The sequence below is a fragment of the Denticeps clupeoides genome, chromosome 7 (genome assembly GCF_900700375.1).
Source record: "Denticeps clupeoides chromosome 7, fDenClu1.1, whole genome shotgun sequence".
Classification (NCBI taxonomy): domain Eukaryota; kingdom Metazoa; phylum Chordata; class Actinopteri; order Clupeiformes; family Denticipitidae; genus Denticeps; species Denticeps clupeoides.
The window spans coordinates 14,707,296-14,720,357 of NC_041713.1; the positions used below are offsets into that span (position 1 = coordinate 14,707,296).

At 43.9% G+C, this 13,062-nt stretch overlaps 2 protein-coding genes across 3 annotated transcripts; one reads left to right on the forward strand and one right to left on the reverse strand.

Annotated features, from left to right (window-relative positions):
• The first annotated feature begins 201 nt into the window (after positions 1 to 201).
• On the forward strand, positions 202 to 5,372 carry arpc1b (actin related protein 2/3 complex, subunit 1B). Of its 2 annotated transcripts, none has more exons than XM_028987084.1 (10): positions 202 to 510; positions 927 to 995; positions 1,955 to 2,059; positions 2,418 to 2,640; positions 3,451 to 3,558; positions 3,666 to 3,872; positions 4,422 to 4,497; positions 4,612 to 4,808; positions 4,914 to 5,004; positions 5,083 to 5,372. In XM_028987084.1, exons 2-10 carry the CDS (start codon positions 932 to 934, stop codon positions 5,119 to 5,121), a joined length of 1,110 nt encoding a protein of 369 aa, XP_028842917.1. In that variant the 5' UTR covers positions 202 to 510; positions 927 to 931; the 3' UTR covers positions 5,122 to 5,372. The 2 variants fall into 2 exon arrangements, with proteins under 2 accessions (XP_028842917.1, XP_028842916.1); XM_028987083.1 differs by having other exon boundaries at positions 231 to 510; positions 898 to 995.
• Positions 5,373 to 5,905: 533 nt separating this feature from the next.
• On the reverse strand, positions 5,906 to 12,592 carry wipi2 (WD repeat domain, phosphoinositide interacting 2). The gene is made up of 12 exons (XM_028987634.1): positions 12,303 to 12,592; positions 10,882 to 10,964; positions 10,400 to 10,569; positions 9,656 to 9,752; positions 9,469 to 9,566; positions 9,270 to 9,362; positions 9,111 to 9,181; positions 8,896 to 9,003; positions 8,526 to 8,690; positions 8,305 to 8,412; positions 8,119 to 8,216; positions 5,906 to 7,724 (listed from the first exon to the last, which is right to left on the reverse strand). The coding sequence occupies exons 1-12, from the start codon at positions 12,374 to 12,376 to the stop codon at positions 7,612 to 7,614; spliced, it is 1,278 nt and encodes a 425-aa protein (XP_028843467.1). The 5' UTR covers positions 12,377 to 12,592; the 3' UTR covers positions 5,906 to 7,611.
• Between the last annotated feature and the right edge of the window lie 470 nt (positions 12,593 to 13,062).

Here is a 13,062-nt window from a genome sequence, read left to right on the forward strand (position 1 = left end):
TAGTGATTTAAGAATTCCACCACACACTCTTGATTTGCCGTGTCACAAAATGTTGTCAGGGTTCCCTCTGCATGTCCTGCCTTATTTCATGACCGGCAGGGTAATGTCACAGTGACTGGCTTAAAGCACATGGTGGCGTCTGATGGCCGGAGCACGAACCAAGTCAACAGAATATTGGTGCCAGACACCACAGGACACCTTCAGGTGTCTCCTGGACTCCCTGCCCGGGAGGATCTGTGAGCCGATCCGGAGAGCGATGTTCCGCGGCGCGTCACCGGAGGCGAGAACCGACGGGCCCTCCTCGCAGCCAGACAGCCGCCCACACGAGGAAGTGCTTCTGCGTCTCGGGCAGGAACCGGGAAGTAGAGGCGAACGTCCAAAGGAAACGGTTCGGCTCATTCAGAGTCGAGAAAGCGGTTTGTGTCGACTGCTCAGAGTCCACGAACCCGGGCTGGAGTTCCACGTCCGAGCCGCCGCCCATCGCCCACTCTTCTGTACGGTGGCCTGGGGGTGAGTAGGAGAATTCGGCAGGAAACGACATTTTCAGCTCCCTTTTCTTATTGACGCCTGACTTGCAACTGCTTCCGAGCATGTTAAGTTCATTAGAACTACATTAGATATTTAAAAGCTCATTTTGAAATTAATTTGGACCTTTTTAATGTTTTTTTTTTTTTTTGTAAAACGTGAAACCAGTGTCATTTTAAAGTTTAGTTAGTCTGTGTCTGCATTCCTTTCTAGTCTGGTTTTAATTTGCTACAGAGGGGGCACATGCCCCCTTTTCCTGGTTTCATAGTTTATTTTTCAACTAGTCTCGGAGTGCGTTTCAACTTCTCCCTTTCGACAGTGTGCCATGTTGCAGTGTAACTTCCTTGTCGTCGTCCCCCCTTTTTTCATCAGTATTTGTCACTAAGTGGCGTCTCCTGCAGCACCGATGGCTTACCACAGCTTCCTGCTGGAACCGATCAGCTGTCACGCCTGGAACAAGGACCGGACCCGTGAGTGAGCGTGCGCTGCCCCACACTCCAGCTCGGGGAACAAAGGGAAGCCTGTCCGTGCGACGCCGCAGCCGGACCTGACTTTCCCGGAGGCCGAGCGAGGCGGGGCTCTCGAACCACCGTTACTTTCACAGGCCTGCATCAGGCCCGTGGTTACATCCACTTTCTGGGCCCAGGGCCAGGGAGCCTGAGGTGTTTCCTCCTTTAAAGCGGGACATACTCCCTGTTCTCTTCCGATTGCTGCAGGTCCGTGACCAATTCGGTGTAAATGTAACACGTTTAGAAGATAAGTAGTAGAAGTAAATGCTGCACTTCCCCTTTAGTTCATTTCGAAGATGACACTTTATATTCCTTTCCTGTGTATGGCTAAAAAAAAACAAAAAAAAAAACAGGTTTAGGTTCATGTCCTGAAATGAAGAGACTGAAGCAGGCCAAACCACAGCACACCGACTAGTAATGGTGCACGACATTAGGTCTGTCTGCTGTCTGCAAAGCGACATGTTTTGCAGAGACCGCCCTGGCCGTTTCTCTCAGGCTGATGAAAGGCAGCAGCAGTGAGTAATTCCTCCCTGACTTCCTGTTTTACCATGAATGGTGCTCACGCTGATCTCGAGCATAGAGAGACGGCGCGCTGCTGGCAGTACGAACAACATGGGCCTTATCGGCCCACGTCAGAGGAAGACCAGAATACCAATCACCAGGCATTAGTGTGGGCGATGTGTTTCTCCCCCCCCAAGCTGGAACGTTCCCTATCCTCTCCACTCTTGATTTACTTTACTTTTATTTATAAATCCTCTTAGTTATAGCCTGTAGAATTCATAAAATATTCCAATTATTCACAATAATTTTATTCTGAAATGTGCAATCAACCATTTTATTTAATAGCAAAGAGTTAAAGATCCTTCTTGTGTAGAGTCATTAAAATATTGCTGTTTTTTTTTTTTTTACTTTTTACACAGAGATTGCACTCAGTCCTAATAACCATGAGGTCCATATTTATAAAAAGGGGGGAAACAACTGGACCAAGATCCACGTGTTGAAGGAGCACAATGGTCAGGTGACTGGTAAGAACTACGTATTTGCACTACCTAAGTAATAAGTAAATTTCTTAATAAGAATGTACTAAGGACTCAGGTATTGCTTTAGTAAAATATCGTAACTGTATTATGAAATATGTAAGAAAAGTACCCACATCTCTCCGTACTTTCTTTACAGTTTACTCCTCCTTTACTCCTGCAGTCCTGTCTGACAGTGCTACATGTATAGCGGTTTGCTCAGTCTGCTTAGACTTGTAGTTAAATAACAATATAAAACCACATTAAGTATCGCTCCAGTGTAGTACACACAGTAGGACATTTTGCCACTCCTTTGTTGTTGTGATCTCGAATCTGCTACACAATTCTGCTCCTTCGAACCTCTCAGGCATTGACTGGGCCCCGGAGAGCAACCGCATTGTCACCTGTGGCACTGACCGCAACGCCTACGTGTGGACGCTGAAGGGCGACGCGTGGAAGCCCACCCTGGTCATCCTGAGGATCAACCGTGCTGCCCGCTGTGTTAAGTGGTCCCCTAAAGAAAACAAGTTTGCCGTGGGCAGTGGGTCCCGCCTAATCTCCGTGTGTTACTTCGAGCAGGATAACGACTGGTGAGCCCTGAACACCGATGCTCTGCTGCAGATGTGCATCGGCTGTTATCTGACAGTGTGGCTGATGCCGATTATCAGCTTATGAGGCAGATGGGATTAGTCTTTTTAATGACAAAAAGGGAACGAAGCTTAGCTCTGACCTGAGAGGGTGGAGCCAAAACACATCATATTTCGATAAAGGCGAGTGAGTCTAAATCATAGTCTGCATCAGTCACTGCACTGTAATGCATGTGATTTTATATACTTCACTCACTGGAAAAACAGGTGACTGCCCCAGTGCCCCAAGATGAAAGGGAGCCCCAGAGAAATGCAGGTCATCTACCACAAGCATTAACCTGCAGTCCTTTTTATGGGTTTCTTCAGAGTACAAACCACTGGAAACCATTCAAAACATATACAGCATGCCCTGAAACCAGGCCTGGGGCCCTGCCTACCATGCAAGTACACATTGCGTATGTAGAGCAGACACCATGTCCTGTAATCTACATTTATTGGCTTCTTATGAATGAATCTGACCACAGTACAAATTGACATTTTTGGGTGGTGGATTTACCCAGCAGGTAATATGACGAATGTAAAAATTTGTTAGGGGTGGTAGTAGCCTAGTGGGTAAGACACTCGCCTGTGAACCAGAAGACCCAGGTTCAAATCCCACTTACTATCATTGTGTCTCTGAGTTGCTTAACCTTAAGTTGCTCCAGGGGGGGGACTGTCCCTGTCACTACTGACTGTAAGTAGCTCTGGATAAGGGTGTCTGATAAATGCTGTAAATGTTACATTTTCTACTGTCATCTGACTTTTGTGTTTTAGGTGGGTCTGCAAGCACATCAAGAAGCCTATTCGCTCTACTATCCTGTGTTTGGACTGGCATCCCAACAATGTCTTACTTGCCGCTGGATCATGTGACTTCAAATGCAGGTTTGGATTCCGCCACATAAAACAGGCCATGACCTGATGCACATACCAGGGTAACATTTTTGAGGCATTGAAATAAAACAACAAAAGCAAAACTTTCCCCCCCCCAGAATATTCTCTGCCTACATCAAGGAGGTGGAGGAGAAGCCAGCTCCCACTGCATGGGGCTCTAAGATGCCCTTTGGGGAGGTGATGTTTGAGTCCAGTGGGACGGCTGGCTGGGTCCACGGTGTCTGCTTTTCTGAAAGTGGCAACCGCGTGGCCTGGGCCAGCCATGACAGCACCGTAGCTGTGGCTGAGGGGGGCAAGTCTGCTGTGTGAGTATGGCAACTTACTCCAACTAGTCACTTTAATCACTTCTAAACTATGGTTCTTATGAAGGTACTCATCTTTGCTTTGCTTTTAATGTAACATAATGATCAGGATCCATGTGGTAGGTAAATATTAAAATTCCAAAATTCCAGTATGGTCTTTGGCACACTTTGTCTTAAGTCAGTTGGGATTTTGACCTGAAAATACTTTTAGTGCACTGATAAATCTCTCATTTTAGTTATGCTAAAGGCTGGGCACATGATATTCTAACTGTAATCCAGTGCTTGGCTTACAGTACTGGTGATATTACATATGTGCAGTTATGGGAATAAACACAACTATTCATATTCATAGCTGCCAAAATAAAATGCGTAGTATTTTCACTTTATCTTTATTATCCTAAATATATATTTTCCTTCATTTCGTTGGAAATTTACCATTCAATTCAATTCATTTGTCAAACTACTTTCATCACCAGTCACAATTTTTATTACTTTTGTGTGCTGATTTTTAATTTTTTTCCTAATTTTGATGATGTGTTGGTGGTGTGACAGGATCACTAGCCTGACCACTGAGACTCTGCCTCTCCTGTGCCTGACGTTCATCACGGAGAACAGCCTGGTGGCAGCTGTGAGTTTGAACAGCTTTTGCTTGCCGTGTGATTGACTGACACAGACAGGGTGTTTTGGAAGTGTTTTTTCCCGCTTGCCTGAAGTTCTCCCATTTTATTAAACCCCTACCTAGGGCCACGACTGCTACCCTGCTCTCTTTGTGTATGATGCCGGAAAAGGGACAATCACCTTCGGTGGGAAACTGGATGTTCCCAAGCAGAGCGCTCAGAAGGGCTTGACTGCAAGAGAGCGCTTCCAGAACCTGGACAAGAAGGCCACATCGGAGACAAAAGAGGCTGTGCTGGAGTCTCTTCACAAAAACAGCATCAGGCAAGAACCATGCATGCTGCATTTACTGCCATAATTCAGTTACAAGTACAATGACCATTAGTATATTCTCACGGGCAGAAAACTCACGAAAAACTTAATTCACAGCCAACTCTCAGTTTTGGAAGGTGGGAAAGCAAAATGCACCAAATTCTCCACCACTGGAATGGATGGAGGAATGGCAATTTGGGATGTTAAGGTAACAGCCCTGCAAAACTGTGCAAATTATATGTGCATTCAATGCAGAATGAAATAAATATCATTCTTTTCATTTCAGACCCTGGAAGCATCCATGAAAGACCTCAAAATTGTCTGAACTTCATTGTAAGAAATATCCTAATAAACAAAATGGTACTTTCTTATCTTGCCTTTTTATACAGTCTGCTTAAATTGCATTTAGAATAAAGTCATTGCTAATGCCTATTTGACATGGCAGAACAGTCATACATTTTAAGTTTTGTTAGAGGATTTTATCGTATATGCTGGACATACTGTTGTGCATTTTATACTGGAGCTTGGATTAATGACCTTTTTAATAAAAACATTAAACTTGCTTCAATCAGTGAACAGGTTGTATTTTCTTAAATCACACTCTGTAAGATATGTTATGCGTACGCATGTTATATGTTAAATATTTCTGATGACCAGAACACAAACATTATACAAATTGATTTTAAAATATTGACGACCAAAAGCTCTTAAACTCCCTACTTCCTCATTCTGGATAATTTTAACTTTCTAAAGTGTTGTTTGAGAGAGTTTTCCCCTGAAACAGTCCAGAAATGGACCAAATGCACACAAACAAACCATCGGATAAGTACAGTATTTTGCTATACAAACCTATTTAACATATGTGTTCTTGACAGGTTTTCCCAAAAATTCATACCCACCCAATCTGGCAACACCCATCTCAAAAATGTGTGTCCTCTGTTTACATCCTCATAATAAAATGTCAGCTACAAAGGAATCATGCAGACAGATTGGCAGATTTAGTAAAGAATTGTGATTGGAAAGCTAGCGATTTCAACATTCCTGAACAAATTCAAAAACAATGGCCTAAACATATCCCCTGAACGCAATGCACTGAAACAGGACGCATGTTTTATTTTCAACAGAGGACTTTATTTGACCTTTTATATGGAACAAATCATTCACATTTTTATACAAAAATCATTAGAAAACTGATTATAGTGGCCTTAGGGCAATAGTTTGTCAATTGAGGAGAAAAGGTCATTACATTAATCATGGTCTTGTGTAATAGTAAAGCAATAGTAGCGCTTCGGGGTTTACTCATGCATTTTGAGCATCTTAAATCCCAAGTGTTTTAAGGTGCACTGCTTAACGATTCATTCTGGCCCGTCCTGTTTGCTTGCTACTCTACATTCCTGTTACAGCTCATTTTAGTACAAAACCAAAATGAGATGCTTGATATCTTCTGCATCTGGCGATAGTTCTCACTGAACAGCAGTGCTCCCGAAGCCGCAGGGACAACCGCTGCCCGTTTGACCCGGCCTGGGTCGGCCTGTGCTCCACGTGATGTAGCCCAGGACGTGTTTGTTTATCCGCCACATGGGCCCTGCTGGGGTGTCTGCGGGAAGCATCCTGAAAGACAAGCCAGTACCAGCCAGTCTGTAACATTACCCATATCCCCACCTCAGGGGGGGCAGAGGCAGGGAGATAGATGGCCGTGTGTTTCAAAGGACGAGATTTAGTTTTCTTTCTTGCTTCAGAGCAGCTTTCTCTTCCGGAAAACTGTGCCTGACTTGCACAGTCTCATTAGCTGCTCTCATTATTCTGTCAATAGTGTGAAAGGGTAATTAGTGGGGCGAGTTGAGGAGAATAAAGAAGATTGTGAGAGAGCCTTCCAAATTAAAGCCTTATAAAAGTAACTCATCTGTGCTGCAGAACCAGCTCCTCCTGTGATCAGTACAATAAGGACTCTCAGATAAATAATGGGCTCTGCCAACGCAAAAATTCTAGACATGGGGTCTAGAAGTGGGTGACCTACAGCCTAAAAAGGAACATGAACGTTTCACCGCTGTATTTTCAGTACAGTAACGGGAACGTGAGCTGTGCTCCTTTTTTCCACTTGAAGTAGTACATCGTTTGGAGGAGGTTAAGGAGGGGGGGGGGGGGGCAAGACAGAACCACTTGGTAATACTCTTTGCTCAGGCCTGGTTGGCTCACGCTCAGTTAGGCGGTCAGTGTTGGGCGGAAACGGGTCACGTCTGTGCCGTGTTGCTCACAGAGGAATCTATTTACAGCCCTGGGACCCAACGCACAGCGATGAATTATTCTCGAAAACGATGACAAATGTTCAAGATGTACAGCAGGCAAGTCAAGCCGACTAATTAATTGATCAAATTGGGGAGCAGGGATTCACTTTGGATGGGGAGAAAGTCCACCACACATAACAGATCCATCAACATGAGAGCAAAGGTTTTCTAATAAATCCTACACTTGGCACATGTACATGCAGAGCTAAGACTGGACACGGGAAGCTTAATTTCCTTATTTAGTATGATTAGAGGTGCATCTGGTTTTCAACTTTTTTTTTTTTTAAACCAGATAATCTTTTTTTTTTTTTTTTTTTTATAGCCACAAGGAAACGGGTAGAACAAAAGAAACAAAAAGAACACCTATACGTAACAACATACAGAACGAGGCTACGGCTAGGCCTGCTTGAAAATGCCCTCTTTTGTACTCCCACTTCCACCATGACATAGCAGCACCAGGGTAGGGGCCCCTTCTGAAATGTCACCCGGGTGTCCATCTTCAGCATATGGGTTGCACTTGTACCGTGTTCTCAGTCTGTCTCCAGAATTAAGGGTGGCTGCTCGTTTTCCTCGTCCAAGTGCAGGGCGTTGATGTCGTCCTCAACGCCAGCGCCACCCACTGCACCCTGATCCTCAGAGTAACCTACAGAGGGAGAGGGGCCATGAGTGGCAATGGACAGACATTCTAGAAAACACTCAACACAAGAGATTTTACCTTTATGTGCCCCCCACTATGGCTGCATGGGTCACAAAACCAGTCAATTTATTATTTTGGTGTACTGTACTCTGTACTGTACTGGCCCATTACGTCTTCTGAGGATCGTTCTAATAACTCATTCATATTTAAACAAAGAACTGTGTAGATCTTGCTAATACGATCACAATTGACTAAAATAAGTTCAAATGTTTATACCTACAAGAAAAAAGTGCTAATAAAACTACAGGAGTTCAAAAATCAGTTATGTTCCAAGAGGTGTGATAAAGACTCCTTCTACTAACATTTATTTATTTATTTGCAATTTCAGACATTTTCGTACCTTTGGCCATGGCAGCGCTGTATGTCTGTGCCACAAGTGGACGATCATGTGCTGTCTGTTCTAATATTTCGTTGGCTGGTTCGGCACTGCCGTCCAATCTAGAGATAGAGACCAAAAAAGGCTTAAAATACCTCAGGTACCCTGACAGGTAAGCTGAATAAAACAGTGACGGATACACAGCCTTACTTGTGCTGTTTCATGAGGGTGCATTCTCCACCTTCCTGTGGGTCCAGGTTGTACAGGTACAGGTAACCATCTGCAGCTGCCACAAGAAGCCTGGGAATCTTCTGGATTCTGAAATATACAGAATATTGTGTTTTTCTTGATAAAGAAACAAGAAGGATATTTTTCAAAGATTTTTCCCGCATGCTAGTCACTTCGACACTGAATTTGAGAAATAGTCTCACATGGCAAGCGCGCAGATATTCTTGTGTCCAGAAAACGGGAGTCTGACCGTTGCGAAGGCCCGACCTTGTGTGAACATCTCTGTCACCTGGGACGGCAGGTACGTAGTAGAGGCCATGAGGACTTTTCCGAAGTACCCTGTCCAGGTAGTGGGTTCTTCCTGCGGCCTACAAGACACAGGAATAGAGACAACATCCAAATGAACCATCTATCAGACATGACAATCTGGCAAACCAGATTTAGAATTTGCTGGAAAAAAAAATTCAAGTGGGTGCATAAAACAGTCATGAATCACAACATATGGGTTTTTGTAAACTCATGTGAGCAATTCCATCCGAACATTTACATGGATGAGATCCAGAACAAACTCACTTCTCCCGCTGCGTCTCCAGTTTGAAGATGTGAACTGTCTCCGTGTTACTTGAAGCAGACAAATACAGTCCTTCCATACTGAAGGCGAGGGAGCAGATGCTTACACATCTGTCACACAAACAAAAAAAAAACTATCATTCTTCACATAATTTCAACTTCGTGCATCTCTCGTGCATCAGCACTACATCACATTTTCTAATCACAGCGTCTTATACCTCTTCACTCCCCTTCGGAACTCAAACAGCTTCTGTCCTTCTGGAATGGAAAACACGCGGATGACGGTTCCCTGAAAGTAGTCACAAGAACAGCGATCAAAATCCGAGGTGGTGAGAGAATCTCCCTGCTGCGAAAAAAAAACAAAAAAACACCGATACCTTCTCTGAGGCAGTAGCGAGTTTGGTGCCGCTGGCATCAAAAGCCAGCGCTGCTAAGGGACTGTCATGAGCAGGGATCATGTTAGCAGCCCTCTGGAGGAATACAAAAAAAGAGCAAAATGGCAAACTGATGCCTAAGATGTTCAGTAAAGATGAAAATAATGATATTGCACAATATTACATCTGAAAAGAAACTTACCAGGTTAACTGTGTCAAAAACCTGCACTTCTCCTATGGTGGCACTCCCTGGGTACGCTAAGTAACAGTTGTCGTTACTAATGGAGAGTGCACACAGCCCTGGGCGAAAAAGGCAAAGATTAAAGAGGTAAATTAGGATGGAAAAAAGTTAAAGTAAACACCAAGTATTACTGTGTTGTGTACATTACCAGATGGATTTGGAGGCGTCTCCCGGATGGTGTGTAGTACCTTCATATCCCTGATATTATGGATATACAACGACTCTTCCAGACATACTATCAACCTCTGAAATAACGTAACAAACCAATCAGCATTAACAGTAAAGCGCTTGCAATTGTTTGCTTTGATGAAACAAAGCAAGCAGACATGTAATTGGCTCAGATGCACCATTAAAGGGTGGTAGTAGCCTAGTGGGTAACACACTCGCCTATGAACCAGAAGACCCAGGTTAAACCAAGTACTACCTTTGTGTCCCTGAGCAAGACACTTAACCCTAATCGTATCCGGGGGGACTGTCCCTGTAACTACTGATTGTAAGTCGCTCTGGATAAGGGCGTCTGATGAATGCTGTAAAATTAATGACTGTTGCCAGTCACCTACATTTGAGAACATCTGTTCATTTAGAAGAACCCCTTCCCCCAACCAGAACGCCTTTAGTTAAAGGTAATACAGATCTGACACTGACAAGAAAAGAATGAAGGCACAAATGTTGAAATTTAGTTCAATATTGTTTATAGACTAAAGAAATAGTAAAAGAGAGATATATTTGAAAATGAAAAAAAGAAAAATGTGCTTTTCATAGGGTCCAACTTTCAGAAATGTACAGTTGGAAAAAGTAAAGTGGTTTCATCAGACATGACAGATAAACAGTCATAACTCACGTTACAGCAATTTTAATAAACACAAAGTCAACGTGCAACTCTCTTTCTTACCTGTCGGTTTAGCTTCACAGATAGTATAGTGTTTGAATAGCTGTAGTTACATATTTCTGTCCCTTTCTTGAAGTGGCACACTTTCAACTTTCTAGGCGCTTTAAGGCTCACAATAGCAACAAGACTGCTTGAGAACAGTCGTTCCACAATGCAAACATCCTCTGTGTCAGCTGCGAGAAGGAGACAGAGAAGACTATTTCAGGAAGAATTCTTACAGATGTAGTCACAAACCATAATCATAAATATCAATTTGCAACTCATTCATAAATGACAATGGAGACCACGCAGACACACTTATGGTGAAAAAAGATTACAGTCAGTTTTTAGTCGACAGTATTTATTAATGAGAATGCAGTTCTTGGAAAAGAACATGTTGGGGGGAGTGATTGTTCTCTGAAAAAGGGAAGTTCATGCAATAATAGTGAGGTTTAGTTAGTCAAATTCTGGACTTCCCCTTAGACAAACATTGCCTAAATACTTACTACATTCATATATCTGCTCCAGTTTATCAACTGAGGACAATGAGAAAAATTTGTAGCCGGACTTTGTGCCAACAGCCAAGGACCTGAAACACCAAGAAACCAAACTAATAATTATGACCATGACAATTTATATCAACATACAGGCAAATAATAATGAAGGCGGCGCTTTGAGCCCTGCTATTATGATTACAACAAAAGAGGACATCTGACCAAGTCAACTGGTGGACACTGACAAACTTAAACCAAACTTATCAATACAACGGTGTAGTTGTAATTATATTTGGGAGGGGAAAATACATCTAAAACAGTATACACAAAGTAGATTTCAAATTCGAAAGATAAAATATAATCAAAGCATTTGCGTATCCATGCTGGCGACACGTATAATATAAATAAAGAAAAACACGGCAATGCATTATTAATATTATTAATATCAGAAAAACTAAATCTGTTGTCCCATTTCTGTTGGGTGGCTGTCTAGCCATGCTAGCCACGTAGCAGAACACAGAAAAGTGCAACCACACGGAGCAGACTAACCTCAACAGAACAAATAACCTCGGCAAGAGGAACTAGTTGTTCGGGCAACGTTTTGCATCGACTCGAGTGTTTATGTTAAGGGCAAAGTGAGTTTTGTGGCCCGCTAGGCATCCCGTTATCCACATGCTAATCATGCTAACACGCGCGGACCGACGTGTTGCGAAATAAGGAGCTTCGGTTTGCCGCTTTGAGACGCAACAAGGTCCCACAAAACCGTGTCGTTCGTCGTAATGAATGAATTAAGCCGTGTCATGATTTCACACGAACAGGACATGGACACTTATAACGGAGAGTAGTTTATAACGCAGCACGTACGAGACCCGCTGCTTCAGACGCACACTGACGTGACCACATGAAAAATGTTAAATTAAGGGTGGCAGGCGGGTTGGTTTTTTTTTTTTTATTTTTTATCATCGATTATGAACTGGGCCAGTGAGTTTAAAGGAAAGATCGCGGGAGATACGACAACGGAGACACTTTAGCAGCGTGACGGTGGAACTGTGCACCAAAAACATTAGACACAGCCTGATTTCAACCGTGTCATTTCCTGCATCGATTCAGAGAGGCCCGTGTCTCTTCACGGACAAAAAAAAAACATTATTCAGTAAAAAGCGCACTGGGTGGGGCAACGTCAGTCACCTGGAGACATACGTGAGTATCCTGTAAGTTTCTTTATTAACTGCGGAACACCCTGTTTAATCTGACTGGCGGCTGTTCGTTTTATTGCCGAACAAACAGCACCGGGGGCGACGCGCGACGGAAGAGCTTCGCGGGGCACAAAAAGTACGATTGTGTCGGGACGCCGCGGTCGCACGCCGCTTTAAAATGCTCTCGGCAGCCGCGGGGCCTCCGCATCCCCGGCGTGCGACCGCGCTCCGCCTTACGTGTTGTCCTGGTTGAAGTTGGCGAAGAGGAGCTGGCTGCAGCCGGCCTCCCCGCTCTGACTGGCCAGGTTCATGAGCTCGGCACCATCTACGAGGCCAGGTGAAGTGGGAAGGGGCCGCCGTCAGCCCGACTCTTGGCGCTGGTCTCCGCGGAGTCGCGTCGCTCAGCGAGACATCGTTCCGCCCTTTTCTCTTTCTCTTTCTCTCTCTCTCTCTCTCTCTCTCGGCCTGGGATTGTTGTTGTTTTTCCTCCGTGGCTGTTGCAGCTGGCGCCTTGTGCGCATGCGCGACACGACAACGTGTCCCGGGGTCTGCGCCGCTTAAAGGGGACGATGCACCACGTCTGCACATCCGGGATCTGGCATCAACGCCTCAATTCCGTAGATGCCCTTGTACATCACCGTAGTTGAGTTGTCGTATTTCATTTCTGTGATGTATTCTGTGCCACAAAATGAACAAAATATGTATGACGAACTTACACTTTGTGGCGTTTTGTCTACACTGTCACATTGGGTCCATATAAGGAAGAAGTCATCACATTATTTCATTCACAGAAATCAAAAGCAGCTGTTTATTGTGTGCACCAAACTTTTTTAATGTCAAAAGTAAAAAAGTGGAAAAACTGACAAATCATCAGCACCCACGATTTTGGGTGCAGTAAGAAGGACATCTAATTGTTTAGTTGACAAAATGTCATTTTGACAACAAGATGTATGTTGATGCATAACTACTTTTTCTAAACAAAATGTCTTTCTGTGAT